General features: G+C 40.6%; 1 protein-coding gene across 2 annotated transcripts; it reads left to right on the top strand.

Annotated features, from left to right (window-relative positions):
- The first annotated feature begins 922 nt into the window (after positions 1–922).
- arhgap40 (Rho GTPase activating protein 40) lies at positions 923–25,345 on the top strand. Of its 2 annotated transcripts, none has more exons than XM_088309910.1 (15): positions 923–942; positions 13,841–14,076; positions 15,003–15,223; positions 16,818–16,893; positions 16,969–17,090; positions 17,746–17,911; positions 18,301–18,392; positions 19,247–19,324; positions 19,934–20,093; positions 20,496–20,578; positions 22,080–22,286; positions 22,374–22,517; positions 23,350–23,501; positions 24,181–24,239; positions 25,115–25,345. In XM_088309910.1, exons 2-15 carry the CDS (start codon positions 13,860–13,862, stop codon positions 25,219–25,221), a joined length of 1,884 nt encoding a protein of 627 aa, XP_088166036.1. In that variant the 5' UTR covers positions 923–942; positions 13,841–13,859; the 3' UTR covers positions 25,222–25,345. The 2 variants fall into 2 exon arrangements, with proteins under 2 accessions (XP_088166036.1, XP_088166035.1); XM_088309909.1 differs by lacking the exon at positions 923–942 and adding an exon at positions 11,545–11,810.
- Positions 25,346–26,177: the final 832 nt, after the last annotated feature.

The following is a 26,177-nucleotide window of genomic DNA, read 5'->3' as shown; positions in this document are numbered from 1 at the left end:
CCAGCTGACAACGGGCGAAAGACGCACTACACCCTGAACTGGTCGCCAGCCAGTCACAGGGCAGAGTATAGTATTGTATTGTATTATATATATAGTATTTTGTTGGGATATTTCAGTGAAAATAATACAAATGTAATGAAAATAAAATACTATGAACCATGCTGAATGTATAAAACAAAAAAATGAAATCTTTATTGTGCATATTCAGCAGGAAACGTAAAACAGTAAATAGAATAAAATGTCATATAAAACATTATATTTGCATAAATATGGTATTATATATTATATTTAGTATCAGATTGCATTTTTCTACATTTTTTGATTCAAGATTTAAAAAACTGGAAAAAAGTATTTATATTGCATCATATAAATGATTTATATGTATGTATATATCTATATATATATATATATACATATCATGACATATGTGGAAATGCGTGTTGGTATGACAATAATATTCCTTGAATCCTTGACTGATATTTAATGAGTTGAACAAGTTTATTATAGATAACTAAAAATTATTAAATAATCGTACTCTTATTAAATTGTGGTACATTTTCAATTACATCATAAAGTAAACTCGTCTCTTTATGATGCAGTGCATTTCTACCACTACACCAGTAAGCACTGTTAAGTGACTACCCACTCTCACCGTGCCCCACAAAGGTCAACCTTTTTATTTTGAGTTTAATATGCAAAAAGTGGCAGGTGGAAGATGAGTGTGATGACGTCAGCTACCAGGTGAGGAGTGGTGGTGGAGTTAAGTCTCATTAGAATCACCATCATCAGGGAGGCAGGCAGGGAAAGCAAGCAGAGCAACTAAGCTCCACTTGTGACATCTGTTCATCTCCACAGCGAACAAGAAGAAGAAGGGCAAAAGTCCACATGCAGAAAGAGTTGAGCTTTCCCACACCTGAGATGGGGTCGCTGCTGATTCTCCAGGTAAGGACGATCACTTTGCTTTTATTTTTACCTTCGCTAGCTTGCCTTTTTCCCATCCAAATAGTGTTGCTGTGTTTGTGGTTGCCATGGTGACGGGCCTTTGATATGCTTTTTGTGTCTTCAACTTAGCTAGTAGTGGTATTATTACTAAAAGAAAAAGTTTTCAAGTCGGTCCACTTTGGCTGGGAAAGGCCACATGATTTCTTATGAATGAGCGGAAAGTGCTTCAACCGGGACACTTTTGGATCATACGACAGTTGGAAAGAGAATTACGACGAGTGGAAACGTGACATAAAGCGTTGGTTCACTTCTGTCAAATACATATCTGTGAGTTCATTACTGCTATTTCTCATGCATGCTTTTATTAGAGGTTTTATCATATGGAAATATGAAATGAAGAATAAAACTTCAAAATAATCATGAGAAGAAATATCAGCTTTTCTGCTATACGTCATTAAAATTGTTCACACTCACACATCACATCTCATCGAGGAAGAATTTTATCCCAAATTTTACAGAAATGATGATGATAATAATGTTCATCTTTGATTGACACTCTCATAAATGTGTTAACATGTATTATTGTATTGTATTATTGTATATCAACATTTCCTAACCTTTATTGGGCAAAGAGAAAAGTCTCATGGCACCACCAAACAGAAATTGTGAAGACTGAAATAATGATCTCGCCTAAATTCACTCAGTGCAAAATCAAACACAAAGTTTCAATTGTATGAAGTTATGACGGTCATATGACTAGCAAGAGTTCTATTGTATCCTCTGGCATCAAATGGAAGAACATTTAATTGTTCTACCTTTAATTTTACACCACTGGCGTAAATGGAGGGAAAAACATAAAATTAAAATTATTTTACAATTTCTGTAAAATTACATAATTTACCGTGGCACCTCATATTTAAATGTTAGCTTTCTGCACAGCATGCATGCCACCACCCGCACTCTCCATTCGAGCAGTTTCGCTAAACTTTTTGCTCACAGTCTGCACTACTTTTGGTCGATCTTTTCCATTTTCTGCCCCTCACATCACGAGCACTCTGCAACAAATAATAAAAATAAAATTCCCATTCATTCCATTAATCATCATTTACAAAGTTAGTCAGGGTTACTGTATGTGATCTCTGCACCTTTTTTAGCCTCTTTAGAATCAAATGTGTTTTGAAACTTTGGATCCATATCACTGCTGTGTATGTGTTTGCTTTTCTATGCACAAACTATTTTGGCGTGCGACGGCGTACTCATTTCCAGTCAATAAACGTGAGCTTAGCCCAGGCATGTCCAGCTTTCTTGAAATGCTTAACATACATTTGTTTAAAGACCACAAACTCAACCACAACTGTAACAAATTGCTGGGAAGAGAAGAAGAGTGACAAATGCAATCGAAAAAGCTTTTATTGTCACTCTAGGCGCAGATGCAACAAAACAAAACATAGAAGACAATCAATAATAAAATAATAATGAAAAGCATATACTGCCACCTGCCCGAATGAGGATATTGATGTTAAAAGTTCCCCCCAGTGTGAGCAGAATGGACTATCTATCCCTTTGTCTTTAAAAAGGCAACTTCTGTTGACATTTCCACGTAGAAAAGCACCAATGCCCACCATTTCACGCACGTAAAGAATTTTTTTTTCTTCCAAATGCCGTCCAGACACAAAGCCACCCTTTGCTCTCCCGAAATACATAATGTGTTGCCATGAATATGGTCCACTTCCCAAAAACATCATATTTCCATTTTTTTCAAATTTTTTCCCCTCCCTCTAAAAAAAACAAGTGACAATGACATTAGTCAAAAAAAGTTTTGCCTCTGGGATTTTTCCATTTGCTGTATTTCTCCTCATACCAAACAATAGATTTTTTTTTACCAGCATTTCCTTGAATCAGCTTCCACAGAAATAATAAAATATGTCAAAAAGAAGAGTGCCTCTACTTGGAAAAATGTCCCTTGAACTTCTTAAATGTTCATCATAAAATGATCTGGCAGACTGCATGGCATGGCTTGGCTGTTGGACGACATCCCAGCCCTTCAGCCCTCTTGTGCGCTTATCTCGTATAACGTCGTACAGGTGAGGCATCTGCAGCAAAAAGATTTGCGGCTTGTAAGAACATTCTTCACGTCAAAGGTTTCCCGTATGTGAATAAATCACTTTGCGTTTGCGACGTTTAAATACGCGTCATGTTGTTGGTGATGTTTAGTTTGATTGACACTGTGATTATCTTCCAATGAGCTCCCTTCTTGTCACGGTAAACAATGTGAAAATGATTCCGCTCGTGTTTGTTTCCTAGCGAAAATTAACATTGGAGGTTGCTCTAGAAAAAAAAAAACATTTGTTAAAATGGCCAGAAAAGTCATTAATTATGGCAACCAAATCGCAAAAGGTGACAACACTGACATGTTAGTGTGAGCTGTGCACATCAGTGAGGACATGCTTTCAACTGCTGATGCTGCTATTAAACAAAAAATAAATCTTCCAAATTAAACTTGATTAATCATCCAGCCTTAGGATGTTAAATATAAATATCCCGTAGCATCACAGTCCAATTTCACTGTTTTATGCATAATGTTGTTAAGCAAGGAAATTGGCACACCATACTCAGTCAGACTCCTTCTCACTTTCACACACAACGCTCTATATTAAGAAATATAAAACATTTTTTATGTGTGACTAGAAGGAAGTGAATACATGGTTGGTGTGTGTACAGGACTCTCGTAGTCATTCTCCATATTCAAATTAGGCATAACAGATATCCAATCGGAGCAAAGCTTATGAATATTTCATATTAATGAGAAAAGCGCTCAAATAAAATACCTCGGAAAATGCATGCTGGGAAATCTTATTGTATCTCCTTTTTTATATCTACCCTATAAAAGAACATCAAGAAAAAAAAACGTTTTTAATTCTGGAACCTTTCATCTCTCCTTGTTTATGTTCTTAAGTGAGGTCAGCCCCATGTGTAAATGCTTTTAAATATCGGTTGAAAATTATTCTCCCCCCCCCCCTTTTGATAAGATACTTATTTCCTTACTTTGTTTTTACACATCTTAAATGATTTTATTTGGAAGTGCTTTTAAATGTTAATCTTTTAGAAGATCAACAAGCTCAAAATGGTGTCATGTCAATATAATGAAACGACGATGCATGTTTTCCATACGGGCCATGTCATGTTTCATCATACTTGAGGTAAAAATGGTGAGAAGAATGTTTTGAGATGCTGTCTGCTCAGAAAGATATGTGTGTGTGTGTGTGTTGACGAATTTTCGTCTGCACCGTGACATTTGTTTTTTATACACGCCGATAATTAAAAGATTGCCAGACTCGTTCTTTGAACCAGTTGAGCGTCACTTAAAACGAATTAATTGGCCATCATAACGCCGTTGATGAAGTGAGTACGCCCATATTCCCATTTTTTTTTTAGATGAGTGCTTCCTTTTTCATGTGCGATGGCGCCCTGTTGGTTGTGCACGTTCTCAGTGTACTTTCTACTTCTTTGAGCAATGTTTTGGTGGCGTGACTTGTTGGATCATGGCCCGTCCATCTGATGGCCTTCTTGATGTAACATTTTTATTGATCGTTCATTTTGCCTTGATTCTTTCCAAAGCTGGTCACAAGAACATGCATATCGATTTTTAACAACCGATTTTTCTAATACGATATATGTCACGTTTAGGAGAAAAAGGGGAAATGGGTCCTTATTGCTCTCTAATTAGTCGTGGTGAACTCAAGAAGAGCAACAATCGCAAGTATGCTCCCCTAAACTTCATATCTGTCATACTTGTGAGAGGCTGTGGCTTCCAGAATGTCGTGTAAGCTTAAGTGGTAACTACATTGCGGTTGCAAACTCGTTTGGCCATTTTGACTTTGGCAAATGACTTGGGAGGTCAAACACGCAACCAAGTTGCCTCACTGTTGTTGTCTTTTTATTTTGCCACGCAACGGCAGGAGAGTCATGGCCGTTCTTGATTAGTTATCGTTTCGTTTCACATCACAGGTCCTCTTCCGTTGTAGTTTTTAAGAAACACAAGCAATACATTATTTTGTGTATTCCAATAAACTATCAGATTGACAAAAATAAATCAAGCCAACTGAACTGTTTATTTATCTCCTTCAGAGTTGTTAACGTCACAAAATTCTACAAAACAGGTGTGGCATAAACATAAATCAGGAAATCAAAAATCAAACAACAACAATAAACGCAAACAAATCTGTGGTTTTATCACCTCTACTTTTCATGTTTCATGAAACAATGATATGTAAATGTGTGTACTACCTAAGCACTGATCTCATGTCGACACAGTATAGGCTAAGTGAGTAAATAAATATTTCAAATATTAAAATCATGGCACAATATTTTGTTTTCATGCTGAAACGTCAGTCAGTCAGATGTGTTGACGGAGTGGAACGTGTGTAAGAAAAAAATGCTCAGTCATGAATATGACACAGTCCAATTCTGCATTATCTGCCACCACATTGTTGTTGTCTTTAGCCACGGCTCTTATCCTCCTCTGTCACCATGGCCCTCTTATCTATTTCCCTGACTTTTCTCCTGACTCGCTCGGTGTGCCCCACTTTCCTGCCGTGCGTGACCCGCTTGCCATGATGTGGATGAGCAGGGCACGAGGCTGATCTGGCTGTCACATGCCGTCTGCGAGGTCACACACAAACGTGCCGTGGCCTCCTCTAGCACTCTCTCCTCCCGTTGTCCTGCATCGATGAGCTAAGCTTGTTTGTCAGAGAAGGCGAGTGAGGTCTTGGCTTAAGCGGGAGGAGCCTTGTCTTCTGGGGTATGACATCAATGAGAGAAAGTGGATACATAGTTTTTGGCACGTCAAGGTCTTGTCGAGTACAAAAGAGCTGCGTGGAAATTGTAGGTGGAAAATTGTTTGGGATAGTGGCGAAAAGGTTACAAAGAGTGCTGGTGAAGAAAGCGAAAATCCCCAAACAGATCCTTGTGTTTGCGTTAATCTGTGTTGATCTGGTTAGACACAAAGTCCAGGAGGTGACTGCGCCAATTACCCCCAAGGCATGTCTGTGGTTTTGCGCTTCTCGGCCATAGCTTTAACTTGATGTGTTAACCATCAGGTTAGGTCGTCTGCCTCACAGTTCTGAGGTTCGGGATTTGTAGTGGGATTGCAATTGGATCACGATTCAATTAATTACTTTTTTCTTGTCAATTTAGATACTGTACCTATAATGAATTTGTCAGTACAGTACAAGTGGAGTTTCCTTCAAAGAAATAGCTCTCTAATAAAAGTTGATTCGACACGCTTCTCAATATATTTTCAAGTTGAACAGTTTGATACAATTTTAATGCATTCACAGATTTTAAATCCAAACTGATTTTCTGATTTGAATAGGTTTTGTTAAACCCATATAAAAAATTAAATAATGATCATCAGTTCGAATTAACTGCACGTAAAAGCAAACCAAATTCTACTTCTACTCATATAAATATTTGAAAACTAACAGGTCTAAACGATAAAATTAAAATGTATTGTACTTTAAAGTTAAATACAACTGAACTGAACTTGTCAAATATGTGGCCATCTTACAACCTTTATTAAGTGTACAGGCCATGTTTTCATGGATGTGAATGTGAGCATGAGTGTGAATTGTGAGTTGTCAAATTTGTGCTCTGCAAATCTAGCAAGCCCACTTCTCTCGCCAAACGTCAAATGGAGTCACAAAACACGCATTTGGAGTTAATCCTTTCGATGCTCAGTCTAAAGCCATTTTCATGACGTCAGGCTTTCTGCGTGTGCAACCTCCCATATTTTTGTGCGTCATGGTATTTTTTCCCAGACAACACTTATTTATATCCCTGAGCTGCATTCACATGCTTTCACATTTTTTTAGCGCCGCACAGCGGGTTTCAAAGTTTAATCCTCACTAGTAATCTCTTCCAAAATGCCTGACAGAGATTAGTCAAATTTGGAAACAATTGTAGCTGAGTTACTGTGTTTAATTTTGCATGCCGTCGTGTCACAACCCAGACAAAGACAGCTAGTCATCATCTTTATGTAAGTTTTTTTTTTAAAGGTTACTTCAAGGTATTCTTTTTTCACACACACGTGAATTTTTAGAGTGCAGTACTGGAGCATCTTGTAATACACTTGTGCATTCCATCCAATTATTATAGAGAAAGGATTCTAGCCCAGAATCTCTTAACTATGAAACAAACATGCTACAAATTACCGCTGCATAAATTCCATACATTTACTTTTCTTCCAAGATCATATTAATATATATTGGGAACAAAATTATATGACCATAAAGCACACGGAGGGGCAACTGTCAGCCCACTCAGTGGCCCGTTGATTAATAAATTGCCAAAACCAGAAAAAATTTTTTGTTTTGTTGTGTGTTTTTGTTTTTTTTTTTTTTTTCTTTTTGCAAACCCCGAAAATTATTGGAAAAAAAGAAAAACGCTGATAAGCATATGTTTTTCCCCCCAAAAACAGGAGTGGGCAAAATGGGCAAAAAAAAACTGAAAAAATGGGACAAATCCAAATTGAAAATATAAAAGCGAGGGGAAAAAATTCTGCAAATATGCAAATCTGCAGGTGCCGAACTAGATATGCAGGGGTCGACTGTAGTTTTCCGTTGTAATTCCACCAATCACCACTAGATGGCAGGTATGTCTACTTGCGCTTGCACCAGGTCTTATACATGCCCTATAATAATTGTGGATTTGGAATGCAGGACACAATAACACAATTAACATTTTGTGTGATTGATGTTTTTTTTTTTGTTTTTTTAATGAAGTTCTAGCATTCAAAATTAGTTCTTGCACTCAGTGTTGGTTTCATGTTCAGCAATTTTGTGCCGTCCTTATTTTTTATTTTTTTGTGCAAGAGAGCTCTTTGCACTGGAAAAAAAATATACTATGCGGTTTACTTCAAACCCTTCATTGTTGTCTTTGGATAGTGGATCGTATGTATTGCCAAAAATGAAATATATTAAGAGCACATATGCAAATATTTTGTCCATCTCTAAAATAGCATTTATGTCATACATCTGGTTCAGAAGTATGTGGTCTGATGTGGCCTCCCCGTTAGCACGAATGGAAACACCCCCTCCAGTCTTTAAGTTGCCCATCCCTGTTATAGAGCATAGTATGGGTACGGGGAGAGAGGAATATCTTTTTTTAATTCAATATAGGGTGGATTAATTGATTTTAACAAGTAGTATTTGCCAGTCTCTCATTGAGCCAACTTGTCTTGAATTGTTTATCCAACCTTGTTAATAAGTGACATCACCACCAACACTGCAAAAGAGCAGAGATCAAGTTTCAAACGAGTCCAAGCAGTTTCTACCTTTCAATGTTCTGTAAACCATTAAATATAATAAGTCAACTTGTTGCTTCTGATACATAACATGTTTGCCGACAGTACAGCTGGCCGGTACGCTCATGCAGCTGTCCATTCAACCAGTCTGCACCTCACACAGACCGCCTTTCCTGCTCCAGGATGCGACGTAGTGACGCGTGTGTGGAAGCAGCCGGGCCTTCCTTTTTCTAGCGATGTGTTTGCTCGCAGAAGAGACTGCAAGGTAACAGCTTGCCAGTGGCAGGCAGCTGCTGCTTCACGGAGTTTGGGGGGCACCGCCACAACCGGCAGCAGGATGCCATGGGGGAGAGGAGGCTCGGTCGCCCTGCTCCTGCTCTCGGGCAAAGGCATCGGGCGGGCCAAGGCCAGGTAGGGTCAGACCCGGTGGTCTTTGAGCTACTATTGTGTTATCCTTGAAATTTTGAGGAGAGAGGTGTCCTTTGTCAGCGGTTGTTGTGGTTATTTTGCTGCTGCTTTTTTTGATTGAAGATATCAAAGCATGTGTTTTTAGTTTCGAGTCTCGAAATCATTGTCAAGCAACCCTTGATCAAGCATGCATGAGTGGCTTGTTACATTCTATAAAGGTTAAGAAGCTTGCAGTGGAATTCCTCCACAAGGATTAAACCTTGCCTTGCTTTCGACAAGAGCGCCTTTTTTTTTTTCCAACGGATTACAGTATTCCTTGACAGAGCCAAGCTGGGGTTACTTTGTGTTATGAGTGCTATCAAGTCGACAGCAAGGCTATGAAAAAATACTTTAGACATTTTGTTCATTCTTTTCTCTGAGCAGCTGTTGCTTCCTGTGAGTGTGTGTGTGTAGGCACTTCAAATAAAACAATCCCGCCAACTTGACATTTTCAGTAGGTGCGGTTATTGGCAATAAAAGAACATGCCAGAGGTTCCCAAGACAATTGTTAGCTAATTTCTGCAAAATAATGAAGCATTTTTAGTTTGAAAACAATAGTTGAACATCTGAATTTGTACAGTCGTGAAGAATGATTTGCACAAATACGCCTCTTAAGTCATCTGACGCAGGACATGTTTTTTTTTCAGCTTGTATAAAAATATATTAAGAGTGAGCTTTTTAGCTTTTCAAGTAGAACATACATACATAAGTTACTTTGGTTTAATCGGGCTCTCATTCATGTGAGCAAATGCGTCATCACTTGTTATCAAAGTTAATACAGAATTTTCAGTTGTTTCTGTTCATTTATTTTTGCACTTCTCTAACCACAGTAAGCCCTCAGTGGGGGAGAGTTGGCCCTGCCGTAAATAGCGAGAAAAATGAGCAATTGACGAGCTCCCCTAAAAATGTTTGCAGCAGCGAAATCGGCACAATGGCCACGGTCAATGAATGTAGTGTGACAAAAAAAATTCTATTCAGTTATGTCATTTCTGTATGCGTTTATAAAATACATTATGCATGCTATTTTTCCTCATTAAAATGAACATTCCAACAATTTTTGTTGGGTTTTTTTTCAGAGGAAGACTGTAACACATTATTGGACTTTCCATTCATTTCAATGGAAGATGATGATTTGAGATGAGCATGTTTTGAGCAATGTGACTGCTTACAAAACTAACATAACTCTTATCTCAGGACAACACTGCAATTCCCCTATACAAATTAGCCGACTACTTTCCAATTTAAACTGGGTTTAGGACATGGCAGGAAGAGCTCAACACTGCAAATAACTATGTGGGCGTCGGTTCCACAAGAAAAAAAAAACTAAATAGGTGAATTAGTGGCCATGGTGAACCGCAAATATGCTGGGATTATATGGTAAAAAGAATATCATTTTCACATTTCGGATTCATTGTTGATAAGATGGAATGTTTTACTGGATTTACATTTTATTATTAATCTAGTCCTACACTTTTTTTTTTTTACACATAAAAACATATTACAACCCAAGACATTCAAACTTTTCGCGCCCCAAAAGTCTAAATTGAACGATTTCTGCACATTTTTCTCTTTTCTGAAGTAGGACAAAGTATTGTACGACAGAACAATGTTCTGCCTATAGTTTCTTTTGTTGTAAACATTAAGTGAAAAAAAATCTGTTTTAATTTGTTATATATCTTTTAAATTCCTTGTCCAATTAAATGGTATTAAGAATCTTTACTGTTCCAAATATCAACATCAGCCATCACAAAAGCATATCGCTCAGGCCCTCCTTCAAACATTACTTAAATCTGGACTTGTAATAAAGACATTGTGATGTCGACAGTTTGATCCTGAACAGATTAAATACATGTACATTATTTCCAATGGAAATTTGTGTGTTTGACCACTTTATATTCATGCGAAAGTTGACCTACATCACAAGCTGCACTTGGTTTCAGTCGAATTCCCATCGAAATACATGACATTGCTTGAATTGTTCATGTATTGCACCACGTCTGCCACATCATGCAGAAATAATGTACAGATGCTCGCCAGTCACGGCTTACTCAATATTATGAGATCACTATTCAGATTTGGAAGTTTGTTTACATATTAGGCAGATGATGAGTGAGAATGAAAATGATTTGGCTCAGGAGAAATTCACCCCCATCCAATGCTGACGGACCAGTCGCGCTTGAGCAACCAGCAAGAACTTTTCACCCTAATTTTGCCTCACACGCCTCCTCTCTGCCACACAAACTATGTCTACCTGTTGCTCATGCTCAGGTATGCAAGTCGGAACTAAGCCGTCAAGTATGTCATTGTGAATGGAAATTTTAAGCAATGAATATATTAGCCAGTCTTTTGTTTTCTTGTTTTTTGTGTGTGTGAGTTTCAAGGGGAGTTAACATGCACGTGCTTTGATGTTTTTGATTACCTTAAACGGACTCAACCGTGATAACGAGGCTCATTTGTAGCTAGTCTGTGATTGAAGCTAAATAGAGCCATCTCCACTGTGAGAAAGTGGCACATTGAGTCCCTCCAGGTCCAATATGCATCAATGTCTCCCATAAGGCTCATAATTGGACGCTAAGGTAACTGTCTGTACCTTTTATCCCAAGGCCATAAAAAAACATGTCCCCGAGAAGTGAGCAGTAGAGAAGTCCTCACACCAACTGTTCTGGTGTATTTTCAGTAAAATGTGGATTATTTCACAATTATCGTCCATTCAAGTGACGGCTAACGGGGTGTGTCGCCTTCGGGGAGGGAGAGGTCAGGTGAGAGCCATGCCTTCATGTTTAAGGCCTCGCCCCTCCCTTACCACATTCTAGCCTTGCTCGCACACCTCGGCTCACAAAGACCCAGCGGAGTCTTGCCAGAACTTCCTGTCGCCCTTCAGGACAGCAATACTAACACACTCGCATGCTGTGTTCTCCTGCTCGGTTCCGTGTGGCATTCTTGAATTCCTGGATTCCTTTGGCGCTGTCAGCATGGGAGGCAGGGAGGAGGTCATTGTGACGAGGGCAATAGAGCCCACTGTGCAGTTTACACGATGGAACAATATCAGGCTTCGTCCTTCACAGAAACCGATGAGGATCAGAAACTTAAAGCACACCTCACAAAAGAAGAAATCCAGGTAGGAAACCTGCAAATGAAAAGTCACTGGATTTGAATAAGGAATTGTCCTTTGCTTGCAACGGTCTTGTATTATCAGCTTTGAACATAAAACGCTTGTGCGGTGATGAAATGCCTATAAAGGGTTCACTAAGCGTAAATAACACTTCCCCTTGCCTAAACAGGACGAGCAGTGATTGAATCACCACTTAGTTTCTTTTAGTAAAGCAAAGGGTGGAAAATGTTAGAAATCACTTCAAACGTGTTATTTGTTCCACTCTTAGATAAGTTACAAACTGTTAACATGCAGCGGATGTGTCAATCTGTTGATTAATTAGCAGAAAATTGGCAATTTACAACTTTCTTTCCAATGCAAAAAGAGGTTCTATGTAACGTGCATCTTAAATCAAAAACCTCTCCCATTGTTTTGTGTTCCACTCTGACAAATGACAGCATTCCGTGCAGCAACTGCGACAAAGTGTCAATTAATCAGCAGGAAATGGGCAATTTAGCACTTTCGTTTCCAGCAAATGCAAGAAAACGAGTCATCAGTGAGTTCATTGTTGGTCTTTGCTTGTGTTGTCTTCTTTTCTCATAGTGATTCACTACTTGTGTGCTTCATTTTTTATTATTTTTTTTTTTTTGATGAAGTCAATAGTTAGTGTAGTAAAGCTCTTGTACTGGTTTTGAGCAGAAAACGTGGCCTTCACCCCACTTGACATATTTTCTTGGTGTTAAAATGGAGCTTTGTCTTTGTTTTGATAGGCTTGTCAAGAACATTGCAATCATCACAAGTGAATTATGTTTCTCGCCTCGTGATTGGTGATCTATTTTCTGCTTTATGGAATGTGACTGAGCCACACGGGTGCGGTGACTCAGCTGGTCACATCCTGTATCGTTGCCTTGTCTGTATGGCATGCTTTAATGCTGCGGCTCCCAAAAATGTTTTTCACCAGCTGCCATTAAGTACAGTCGTACTGAAGTGTTGGTGTTTTTTTTATTTCTACCAATTGTATTTGATGTCGTAAGCCACTGTGACATAATACACAAATTTAACATTACTACATATAAAATAAAAATATATAGAATATGTATTTAAAATATATAGAGAACAACAAAACTGCACTTTATATGCATGATCGAACGAAATAGTCCGTTTCGAAGTACAGGAGTATTTGAAAAGGAATAGGAAGAACGTGAACATTATCTATTCCTACCTCCATGTGTTTTCTTCAATTGTGTGAATACATCGTTGGCAATTATTTGCAATGTGCTGTTTCAACACATTTTTTTTTTTAACTTCAATTTGTCCCTTAACAAATAACCGCACTCCCTGTCACAAAACATTTTTGGAGTGATGCTCAAAAGTGAACTATAGCTTGTTTTTTACATGATTACTGCAGATTTGATGTGACCTTAAAAACTGTGTGTGCGTGGGGGTGTGTGTGTGTGTGTTGCCTAAAATGAAATTTATACCGAAAATAAACAGTTCGTAAAGGATAAATGCGATTATATTGTTCTTACGGTTAAATATAATTGAAGTGTACTAAACTAATGTATCGGTTCCAATAAAATAAATGTAAATTCTACACATTTTTAATAGTCAATTCAGTGATTCTTTACATTTTCACTGGTCAATTCAGTGATTCTTTCACTTACCACTAGAGGGAGCCCATATATCACACTGAGAGCCACGCGCATACAGAGTGAACCCACTGGAAAAGGTGACTGTACTTTCATGTGCTTCAATGACTGTTAACTTGAATGGGATAGTGGGGGGCTCACGGCATTACAGCGACATCTAGTGGTGGTACTACTGTATGTCTCCAAGCCACATTTGGCAAGAACAATAGACTCTCCCCCTCCCCTTCGCCATCTCCTCTCCATCCCTTCATCCCGCTCCTTTTGTCCCTCCATCGCAGCGCCGGCTCCAGCGTCTTACCCGCTCCACCCCCGCAGTCTTCGCCCCTCACCTCCTCGTCTGCGTCCTGGCCGGCCTTTTGTTTGCATGCACGCCTGTGATTTCTTTCCGTGTGTGTATGTCTGCGCCAGAGATCCCAGCCCCACCGAGATGAGCGCGGAGCCCTGGGCCAGCCCGCAGGACCAGGCCGCCGCTGAGCACAGCGCACACACGCCGCCGCCCTCGCCGCCCTCCCAGGAGCAGGAGCAGGAGCAGCATCCCGACAAACTCTGCCTGGACTCCTTCTGGAACGAGGTGGAGACCATTCGACTGGGGGGCGGCCTTGCGGACCTCGACAGCACCCGGAGGGATTCCAGACAGTCGGAAGGTAAAAAGAGCGCTAATGGCCATTCAAGTAGCTTTTTGCCTTCTCACTGCTCAAATGATGCTTTTGCCATGACAACATATCAGGTTTCAGAGGAGAGCTCATTACCATGACGACACACACCCAGTGGCAAGGAGGGGCTTTCGTATTGATGCACCAATTTTATTGTGTTCAATCATTTGAGTGCCCTTTAATCAGACCCCATTGTTCTGGTAAATAGACCCTCATCGGCTTTATTTCATCAATTGGGGAAAAAAAAGTCCACATGAAGCTGCATGCGGCTTTGTGATGCCACATGCAGCGCGGTCACATGACTGCCTTTGTGTGAAAGCTTTAAAGGCCTACGATACCTTATGTACAATATCTTAATAACACACCTTCTCACGCGTGTGAGTATATATAGAATAGTGAATTCTTACAGAAAGGATTTTTGTCAGAAGGTATTTAGGTCCTCAAACCTGCTAAAAAAGCCAATATTAGCTCACGAATATCTTGCTGTATTGTATTAGCAAGTAAATGAAGCAAAAATAATGACTGTTTTTTCTTGGTTCCTAGAGAATTTTCCAAACAATTTTATTTTGGAATATTTTTAGTTTTGTTTTGTAATCCAAAATATCAAACCAGTTGCAAGCCTGGTCAAAAGAAACATATCAGAGGTGTGATCCGGTGTAAAAGCTGTGTCAACAAATCACTTTGGCGCACGCTGATTGGGACAAGGTGAAAGTCGCGACAACACTTAATGTATGAATGAAATAATTAAATGTAATCATTACAACCAATACTTATTATATATAGCGGCTCCTCTCTGGGCCATATATGCACACACTGTTCTCCTATGTTGCTTTTGAAAATATTGTACTTTTTTTTTTTGGACAATGTTGAAGGTGCTCCACATCATTTCTGTGTGCATGTGTGTGTGTGTGTGTCAGAGGGGGAGCAGGAGGAGCAGTGGCTGGCCGATGCCGGTCTATCCAACCTCATCAACGAGGGAAGCCAGGATGCGGACAATGCCGTGATTCTTTCCACGCTAACACGGACGCAAGTCGAGGCGGTGCAGCGTCGAGTGGATACCTACACGATGTCCCTGCGCAAGAGGAACAAACCGCCACCGCGCCACGTACGCGAGGTCTTTGATACGCCCATCCGTCAGGTGAGCTCCAAGCAAGTCCTAAGCACACGTTTCCTGATAAAGTAACCACTTTGTGGTGGCATAACTGCTGAGGGCATTATATCGCACTATAAATCATTTTTTTAATAAACATTTTCACAATTTTTCAGTTTTTTTTATTTTTCACACAAATGATTAATGAATTTAAAAAAAGTGTTTAACAATCTTCATCATTTAAATATAGATGTTTTGGGTTATTTTCATTTTTTTTTTTTTTGTGGATGGTACTTTCCTTGCTAGCGTTCAACCCCCCAGCAAGGCACAAACTCTGAAGCTTTCCAATGGTTTGCTTTATGCTCCATTGATTAGCTTTTTGTTGAAAAATCGTATTAAACATCAGCTTTACAGATGTCAGGTTTGTGTTGCCGTTATGCCGTCAATTGTGGGACATTTATTGGTCATTGTAAAGCCAATTACATCCATCCACTTAATGGCACCACTTTGTAATATTGGACAAAAGGAAGTGTGGCATTTATTTCGACAAGTTCCAAGCAACAACGCGCCCGATACGTGATTATGCCAAAGTGACTTCTTACAGTCAAGGCCACTTTTTGAGGAAATGGACTACAATGTGTCCTCAATTTATGTGGCAGCTAAGTAACCCAAAATTATAAGGATGTAAGTTGCAAAGTGTAGTCATTTGTCAAATATGTATACAAAACCTCAGAAGTCACATTTCAGTGAATTTCATCTTTTCCAAAAATCTGTACTACTGGTCACTCCACACAGTGTTATTTTTACACATTATTGACGGATCCAAAGAGTTGAAAATGGCTTGCTCTCTTTCACAATTCTATGCTAATGGTTTGACAAACTTGGCATTTTTTAGGTCTCCTGAAACGAGACTATTTTGGAGGTACAAGGTTTTGGCCCGACGGCAGCATTATAAAAAAAAACACCGCTAGGCTTGAAATGGAAAAAATTCAAATGAAAACTGAATCTGGCATTAACTGGCTGTGCCAAGTGTTGACTAATTCTAACACCGCTTCACAAAGTAGTTCATTACGCGACATTCGTAACATCAATAACCGCACATATCGGGTCGTCGTATGCCGAGGATATCCTGTGCATGCGGAATTGTGAGCAGAGCCCACCAGCATCAATCTACAGTATGCCGCTGTGGACAAAAGCAAATTACGTGGAAAGGTCACGCAATATCCTCTTCCCACGAAGGAACGGCATTCCGCGCTTTTCTTGTTATCATTGCCCTTTATCGGCTATACTGCACAAATAAAACCCAACTTGTACTCCCTGTGGTGAGCTACTGATATTTCCGACTGCACCTCAATGCTCAACATATCACGTGAATCACACAAGGATGTCGTCTCTCCCACTTGTCGTCACTAGTCATGTTGAGCAAAGGTCTAGTCTCTCTGATTTTTCACAGGAGGCTTGTACTCCCTGGACGAGTCACTAGTCAATCACAGGTCACACAGGTCATACACCGCAGGAGTGCCTGAAGAAAGCCATAGCACTGAGATTCAAACCCGCAACCAGTCGACTGTGATGCAGACGTGCTCACCGCTGGGGTGCTGTGCTGCCTTAAGTCATACCAATCGATAATTTCTTCCGACAGGGTTTGTCCGACTCTCAGCATAGTGAAGAACTGGCCCAGAACAGCATGTCATCAGTCTCCAAAACACCACACTCAGGTGAGACCTTGTCAAAGTCAAACTAGCAATAACTCAGAGCGTTCATTTACATCTGCGTGTGTGTCCTTCGGCCAGATCCCAGGGAGGAGATCTTCTTCACCGACGTGGCTTATTGTGAACAGGCCGTCATCTTCCTCAAACAGGCCAAACTGTCTCAGAACAACACCCAGCGGAGGAGGGAGGACAGCACCTTGCCAGTAAGAATCCCACCGGCCAGTTCTCCCATCAAAATGCCTCTCCCTTTTTTGACACATCAGCGGTACCTTGGATGTCGTTGTAATTACTTTCTTGAGCCAATGATTTGAGGCATCAGCTACGGTCAAGGGTCGTATGCAATGTTCTGGTTTCAAAATATTTGATGTTTTGGGTTCTAAGATGGCCACCTGCCGGGTCATAATAAGATGAAATACGCATTTTGTCCACCGGCACAAAGGGCCCTCGGTTTTTGCAACTGTCCTCAACCGCAGGCAGGATTTTGTGCGGAACAATTACTGCAATTATGTAAGATTTTAGTCGGGTGTGAGCGAATGTTTCTGGTAGAGTACAAAATGCTTTGACTAATAAGCACCAGTATACAGGCGGTAGATCATTCACAGCTAAATTTAATTATTTTCTTGAGGTTGTATATTTCAACCTCATATTTTTGTTCATGGGTCAGATATTGCTGCATAAATAATAAATTGTATTTCCATCCAACTTTCAGCGTTCACACTAACCAGTTATGATTCCTAAAAAGTCTGAGCTGCCTTTTGTTTCTTTACTAACCTTTCTTCCTCATCCATTTTGATGTATTTATTTTTTTTGTCCCGTCTTCCTCTTCACCATCATTGTCTCGCTGCCAATCATCACCAGCGGGTAATTTGCCCCAAGTGCCGCCTGGGAGTCACTCGAATTCAAGACCTGTCTCACGCCGACATGAAGAAGGTGCGCCAGTTGGCTCTGATCGATATGACGGCGCTGTGCGACCTCATCGGGCTGGAGGTCAAGCGGCACAAGATGGCCAAGAGGAAAATGCCAGGTATGGCGTCTCACAAGCACACACACGCACACACACCCCTACTCGTCTTTGCCAATTGTGAGGTCCACTTTGTTTAAGTACACCCCCACGCACCCCCGCACACACACACACACCCCCACACACACATATAGATTTACATAGGCAAAATAGAAGAAATAGTTGACATTGTTTGTCAGCCTGCCAAAAAAAACAAAAAAAACAAACTAGAGCATGACAATGTAGTGGCTCTTCAGCTTCCTGCAGAGTGACTCGACCACAATTATCCTGACATGACTTCTTGATATATATTCTGTAAACAGTACATCACATACAGTCCTAATGATGTGTACAGTAGATAAAGTAGACTAGATGAAGTTAAAAGAAAAGAGGACATGAATTTGTTTCATCAGAGAGCTCGTTGTTTGGCGTGCCGCTGGCCACGTTGCTGGAGAACGATCAGAAAGTGAAGGCGGCAACGACCACTCCTCTCCTCCTGCAGGAGGTAAGAGAACGCATGTTGTATAATATGCGTGTGTGCGTGTGTGTTTGCTGTCAAAAAGGTAGTAGGACCATTCATGTCCTTCCAGGTCCAATCTTCAATAGTGTACCTCCTGAGCTGATTTGAGATCTTTTTAAGAGGTGTTAAAGGATTCCTAAATTAAATGTTACCACCACCAGTCATAATGGGAACGATAGCCCATTTTTTGTGCCACAATTTTCAAAGAAGTTGATGTACAATGCAGCATACTAGGGCTGGCTAAATATTTAGTCGTAATAATTGCAAGGTACAAAATTCCAAAATGACCTTTACTGTGTTATTTACAATGTCAGCCAAGGTAGCACTTATGCATCAAAAAAGGGAAGGGCAGTTTAGCGCAATTATTTTCTTCCAGCTTGAAAACCAAAAATGTTAATTGCGTTTACGGGCGAGAGATATGTCAAAACATACTGTACCTTGCGATCCAAACTATAGAATATGTTTTGACATGACCTTTAATGAATTAGAAAACAATACATTATTCCAGTACAACGTGGTTGTACCTTTGCCAAATGCAAAAGTATTTGAGCATGACATCTATTATGTATATTCTAATGTTCATTACATGCACGCAAACGTCCAGAAACTGTTGCGTGTCCCGCCCTCGTTACAGCAGCCATTGTGCTGCTAAAAATACGTCGTCTTTTATTCTGTTAATTATTTCTCACGTGTCTTGTGGGTTTGTGTTGCGTGAACCATTTGAGAACACACCCTGAATGCATTAGCAATGCTTTGAACAAGCAACAGAGGTGACGTTGAGATGTCTGTTGAGATTTCCTTGATGGCTGAATCTCTCTCTGCTTTCTTGTGTCTGTCAGCTTTTAACTTTCCTGGAGAAGAAGGGAGTGGATTCCGAGGGCATCCTGCGGGTTCCAGGTGCTCTCTCCAGAATCAAGGTCTTATACAGAATTTAATTTTTCTACCCCAGTTATGTACGTGTCCTTTACTATAACATTAATTTCACGTTCTAAACCTCCATGCTTTGTTGTAAGAAAAGCTTCACTTTATTGGGCCAAACTATTAAAATGCATTTGATAGCGCTAATTCATCTCACACTTGAAAGTGAGTAATGGGAGCTGACAGAAGAGGATACTGTTCATCTTTTAAGGAAACAACCTGACAAATGTGTTGTCAAGGATGTTTTTTTTTTTTTTTTACAATTTTTATACCAAAAAAAGTGATGGTGCTTAATAAAGCAAACATTTTTTATTTTTAATTAAAAGAGGGGTACTGTATAATTTTTATTATACCAACACACAGCGTTTTGAGGTTACTGTTTTTAATTTAAATCATTGAAATTTATGGCCTTGTAGTGTTTTTTTATTCAAATATATACTCTAATTATGACATTTTGGGGTAAGGCATGAGAGTGTTTTTTTTTTGTTTTGTTTTTTGTTTTAGTCAGTTTGGGTAATGCAAAGCTGGACATTTTGTCTTTGTCACAGTTTAGCATATCGATCTAGCATTTGATATCTCGAAACTAAAAGCATGTTCTCCGCCCTCAGTTGCTGCAGCAGAACCTGGAGGCCAACTTCTATGCAGGTCAGATCAAGTGGGAGGAAGTGAGACCCAACGACGCCGCCGCGCTTCTCAAGAAATTCATCCGAGAACTCCCCGCTCCTCTGCTCACCGCCGAATACCTCAACACCTTTAGCGCCGTCCGAGGTCAGAAGAAGACAGTTTTTACTTTTTATATTCTTCTTGTTGAATGCATTAAATTCCCACAGAGACACGCCAACATTTTCCCAGAAGGATAAAAGAACTTCATATGTTACTCCATTTTTGCATCCTCTGTCGCTTTGTTTTCATCCATTTTAATAAAACACAGATCAATATGAGGATCTTGTGAATAATAGCTAACTGATGGAGACTTGGAGCAGAGATTGCTGCGTGGTGATTAATGGCATGACTGAGCACGGACATAAGCTAACAAATCTAATGGCTCCCTGTCACAATGCCATCCATCTTGCGACATCCCATTAATCTTCCACAAACACAGAGGAAATGACTACATTTTGTGTGCGTATGTCTTCAGACTGTCTCACTTTTGCTTTGTGCCTCTACCAGACATCACTGAGCTCAAGCAGAAACTGCACGTGCTGAACCTGCTCATTTTGTTGCTACCTGAACCCAACAGGAACACTCTGAAGGTACACACACACTCATGCACTTGACTACATATTCATCACATGGAATAGACATTTCAACGCACACACACACGCACACACACACACACACAGTCATATTTTTAGTTCTAGTGCAGTGTTTTGGGAACAAGACATATTTGTTTTTCTGCCCAGCCTTCTCCAGATTCCCGCAGTTGCCTGGCAACTGCTCTCCAATCTTGCAAAACAGCCAATTGCGTGGTTGCACTTGAGTCTCGCACCAGAAACACAAACAAGGCCAGTAAGCTTTTCGCAAGGAAAGTGGGCGGGGCACACAAAGCCTTTGTCCGCTCTAGTTGAACACTGGCAATGCCGGTTCCATCTTTTATCATGAAAATAGGAAAGCGTGTGGTAAACTTTCACCCTGCAACGAACACACTCTGGTACAGCCAAATCTGTCAAGTGGGTAAGTGGCGATTTCCATCAAAGGACCAAACAGGAGCGAGCCTGTGATGCACCTGCAGAGCATGAGCAACTGCCCTCAAGCTTCCACAACTTATCGTTTTGCCATCCCAATTGTCACTTTGCGCTTTTCTTGTCTTGGCTTCACGATGTTGATGTAACCTCCAGCTTTGCTACGTAAGGGCTGGAAGCATCAATATTGTGTTACACCACAGCTCCCATTGCCATCACGGTTGCCACCTTTTTACAGGGAGTTTTCTGTTTTCGACAAAATTCCATTCCGAAAGGAGCGAAGAAACCTGAATTCTTACATGACTCTTCTCACATCTAGTCGTACATATAAATCTATTACAGAAAAATCAGTTCATGTGCCTTTCTGGCAATAAATGCCAACTTCATGCTACAGTCTCACTAACCTATGCTGAGACAGTTGTGAAGTAATAATTACGGTAAATATTTCACTGGAAATCACTAGTGCTGAAGGTATTTTTTTATCTGTTCTTCTACCAATGATCCCATCTATTGTTCTAGTCATTGATTTTGGATTATGAAACAACAGCGCGTTTGAGGTGCAGGTATTATTGTTGACCACTTGGTGTCGCCATCCTCACGTTCCTGATGAAGAAATGTATTCACGGCAAGTGGACTAAATCCCTCAAACAGTTTGCAGGAAGTTCACTTTCTTGTGTTCATGTACACAAACAAGGTCTATAATCGACTTACTTGCGTGACTTTGGCATGGAACCCATCAAACACCTTATTGGTTGAGCTTGAATACAGATTGTGACTTGATAAAATCCCACTCAAATCTTATCAAGTCATCCTTAAGGGTGGAAAAATGATCCTAATCTTTCACTTTAGTCTTCCATGGTCGTTTTAAAATAAAAATGGATCACAGCAATATTCTATCCATTACATAACAGTGTGCCTTGAGCTTGCCTCACTGACACTGAGTGTGCAGTCGTGGTTCATGCGCACCTGAACAACTTTGTGACTCCACTGGAGGCAGCTGTAACATTAGGGATCGTTCAGTGTATCTATTAGTTCCCGAAATGTGAAGAACTCACTTTGGTGTTTCACGCAGGCGCTCCTGGAGTTTCTCAGCAAGGTGGTGTCCCAGGAGAAGAGGAACAGGATGAACCTGTGGGCCGTGGCGACCATCATGGCTCCCAACTTGTTCCTCCACAAGGCCGTACCCAGCAGGCTGACCGAGGGGGCCGAGAAGGGGCAGGTGGAAAAGGCCGCTGATGTCATGAGACTCCTCATCCGCTACCAGGACCTGCTTTGGACGGTGCGCGACGACCTCTGTTTTTCACCAAGTATATTTAACTGATTTATGATGTCAGCTAATAAGCTCTGATGTTCTTTCTCCCCTCAGATTCCAAATTTTGTCATGAACCAGGTGCGGAAGCTGAATGAGAATAGCAACCGGCGCTACCAGTTTTACGATCGGCGCTTTAAGAACCTGTTGAGGAAGATCCACACCGAGAGCAAAGAAAAACCTGACAAAAACGCATCAGAGGTTAGCTTTCAAAAAATAAGGTGTTTGCTGTTCGACAATTGCGGATTTGAAAAACTCACCCATTTGCTGCTCTTGTAACTCAGGCCAAGGCAATAAGAATATTATGTGTTTTTGGCTTCTCCTCTTGCGCTCAGCCAATTTACAAAGTACTTAAAAATCGCTCGTCCTGCGACCGTCTGAATTATTTGACATTGTTTGTCCGCCTGCAGATGTAGAGCAACAACCGACTAAGAAAATAGTTGTTGGTGGGTGAGAATTGCAGTTAGCCTTGCATGCTTCAGCTGTTTTGACTGCAGTCTTAAAATATTCATGCAAGTGGCATCTCGGGATTGATGATGCTCTGTATTTGTTACCACACTCTTCGCTCCAATAATGCGCGTGCAACAACATAATTAAGTTGTCATATTAATCGCGTTGTTTTTATGTGTTTCTTAGCCGGTCCCTCAAATTATGTTTATGCAAAACAGGTCTGTGGCACAAAAAAAGGGTGGGGACCTCAATAAAATGCTAAAAAAAAGCCAATTAATTGACTTTGACTTGACTTTCAGCACATTACAGTCCACTAAAAAAAACGGTTGGCTTAAAAACACAATTTGAAGTAAGAAATTGACCCATTCACTACTTGGGTCAATTTGACCCAACTTTCAAATTTTTGGGGTAGTTTTTGTCCAAAACAACCTAACAATTGGGCTATTTTGTACACAACAAAGCATGAAGGCGGGTCAAATTGACCCAATTAGTGGATCGGTCTATTTTTACCCTAAATTGTGTTAATTTTAACCCAAGTGTTAGTGTCTAAATCTTTTTTTTTTTTATGTGGTCCTCTCTGCAGACACGCCGCACGGTGAAGATCACCGTCGGTGATCAGGTGAGCGGCTCCATGGACTTCCAGATCAACATGGAATCGCGAGTGTCCGACTTGCTGACCCAGTTTTACCACCAGTTCATCCGCAGCCCTGAAACTGGGAAGGGCCAACGGCGAAGGTACACCGCAAGTGCCAAGTATAAAAGGAATTTGCGTAGAGAAAGAGAGCAATGTTGGTAACAAGAACAATGAATGTAGTGTTAGTGTGGTAATGACGTGCAAAAGTGACGGAGATCAACTGGTGGCTTGCTTCTTGTGCTATTACTATAATATATGGAAATGCAAGGTGAGGCAAGTTTACTTGGACATCATCATTACTGGAAGATAAAATCACAGCATGGATGAAAAGTAAAACAGTAAAATGACAAAATACGCAGATTACCAAATTAAAATAAAAAAAATAATAGCACGATGGTAAACACAATGCAAAGTAACGTTGTTCATATATGAAAACGTTTATTTTCAGGTTTAAAAGTATGAACAGTGTGAACTTCTTGAGAAGCATAAACTGAAAAACGTTTTTGTTGAATTTACTCAATTTTATTTCATCGTGTTTTTTTTTTTTTTAAAGAAGACGATAAATCTGCTTAAAGATCTGGAACCAAATTATTTTAACTAGTGTAAATTACACATTTTTTTCAGTGTAGAAACACAATGTCCTTCACTTTATTTGGTTCTGGTTACATGTAATAAACCTGAAAGGGTGTATGTAGTCCAATAAGGGAACTAAAAGGTTTTGAATACATTTTGGACCAAGACCATTCCGAGCTTTGAAGATATCAACTGTTCTCGTTACAGGAATGGCTCCATGACTCCGTTCTCAGAATGTGCCCTGTACGAAGTGGGAGGGAACATTGGTAAGTGTTTGATGCCGTCCTCTGCACCATTTGCATGTCTTTCTGCCCACTGAGTTGATGGGGCCCGCGGGACCTTTATGTAACCCAGCGTGCATGTGCACTTATCGGAACACACCAATGATTACGCTGCACACACACACACACGCACTCGCTCGCGTGTGTCTCACAGGAGAGCATTGATACTCACTAGCGTGGTAAGCAAATTTTTGCATTTGGGAGACGCCATACAGGAGGTGGGGGGGAAGAAATGAGCACGTTTGTGCTTACTGCAATTTGTTTGGTATAAGCTTGAGATGGCCTCCAATCATAATTACACACATATAAGGATTTGAATTGCTTTAACATTTCGGATTGTCAGCCACAAGTGATTAGCCAAGCAGATCGCGGAGGCAAAATCACTCCTGGCGCACTTCACACCATAGAATAATCAGTCAGGGTCATTTTTAAGGACATCAACAGTCTGGCTTTTGCTGACTTTGATCAGCCGGAGTACCAGGATTGCTCAAATTAGGATCCATGGTCTGTAATCTAATAATACAATTATTGCCTCATACTGAAAGCTGTATTCAACATTTTACCCCCTCACGCTGTTAAAGTACTGCATCTAAATTATGAATATTGTTTCATTACGAACTATGTCCATAGTATGCTCAGATTCACATGCAATCTCAAAATGGCCGATAGCTATCTCCTCCATCCATTGAGCCAATCTTATTTGTGGGTTTGCAAAAATTGTAATTCACCAACTCTGCCACTGGGTAGCACAATGACACCCACAATGAACCATTGCCTTCATCTGCTCTGTATTGGAATGCATAAAGAACACATTGTGCTTGAAGCTTTTTAATATGTGTGTCTGTGGATGTTTGCTTTAGGCGAGCACCGCCTGGACCCCGACACACACCTACTGGATTTGTACAACAGCAACTGTGGTGGTGAGTGGGTCCTCAAGATGAAGCCCAACACCAGTCGAAGCTTGTGAAAAGATGAATTCAAGAAGCCCGAAAGAAGAATTGGCGGCCATTTCATGGTGAGAGCAACAAGGCAGAAGCAACCAGATGGAGGACAGATGAACAATCTGCCAGGAGCAAAATCGCCCCCCCCCACCATGCCCCTCCGCCTCCATGATTCTGCATCCCTCCATCTCCTCCTCTCTTGGACGTGACTCATTACTTCCTGCTGAAGGACCTGCTGCTGCATTGACAGCAGCAAGAGCGAGAGAGGATCCCTGGGCAGTTTTGATGCGCCATCTTTTCTCTCCAGCAATCATCGCCAGTCGAGAGCGAGCAGATGGGCCCGCAGAGCACCTCTGGCTATACGCCCCCATCCCGCCCAAGCCCTCGTCCCATCATCAGTCTGACGCGCACAGGCCGAAATTCAACCCAACTCTTACACATACAAGGATTCAGTGCCTTGCTCAAGGGGAAGAGAACAGGAAACCGTCCATGTTTTTGCTGCATCGGTAGCTCTTGGCCTTACAGATCTTCAAACTGAGCTACAGTTTCTTATCCGTTGCACTAAAACAAGATGAGGAAGAACCATTTTCCCGATAGCTCACTTTCTATTTCATAGCCTCTTGAAATTGTAGTCGTAATCATTATTCTTCCGATGAATGAATGGCATTTTCTGAAACGTTCCAATTTTCTAAAGCCCATATATCATTGGGAAAATGCTATGTGTGTTTTCAATATCCCCAACACAACCCACAAAAAGTCCCAATAGCCTGGACCTGAAAAGACAAAAGAAAGTCAGCCATTTTAATTTGAAGCAACTATTTTAGGGTCACCTTGCCCATGTCCAAGGCTCCTTTAGAGACAAACTTGTACGAGAAAGTTTCTCCAATTACTTTCAAATTTAAACCACATACTCAAGACTGCTGGTTTCTGCTAAATCAAAAGAAGTTTGACTCTCTTTAAAGCCCCAAACTCTTGGGTCAAC

Source organism: Idiotropiscis lumnitzeri, chromosome 11 (assembly GCF_059441095.1).
Source record: "Idiotropiscis lumnitzeri isolate Australia: NSW breed Sydney's pygmy pipehorse chromosome 11, RoL_Ilum_1.0, whole genome shotgun sequence".
In the NCBI taxonomy this organism is placed as follows: domain Eukaryota; kingdom Metazoa; phylum Chordata; class Actinopteri; order Syngnathiformes; family Syngnathidae; genus Idiotropiscis; species Idiotropiscis lumnitzeri.
Note: the sequence above shows the minus strand (reverse complement) of the source record. Positions and strands in the feature narration are given on the sequence as shown.

Bases quoted from the DNA above. Each gene is read 5' to 3' on its own strand.
- arhgap40 (XM_088309909.1), top strand. From the start codon at position 11,665: ATGGGAGGCAGGGAGGAGGTCATTGTGACGAGGGCAATAGAGCCCACT. The intron at 16,894-16,968 runs GTGAGACCTTGT...TCCTTCGGCCAG, and splicing joins CTCCAAAACACCACACTCAG to ATCCCAGGGAGGAGATCTTC. The intron at 20,579-22,079 runs GTACACACACAC...TGTTTCACGCAG, and splicing joins CCAACAGGAACACTCTGAAG to GCGCTCCTGGAGTTTCTCAG.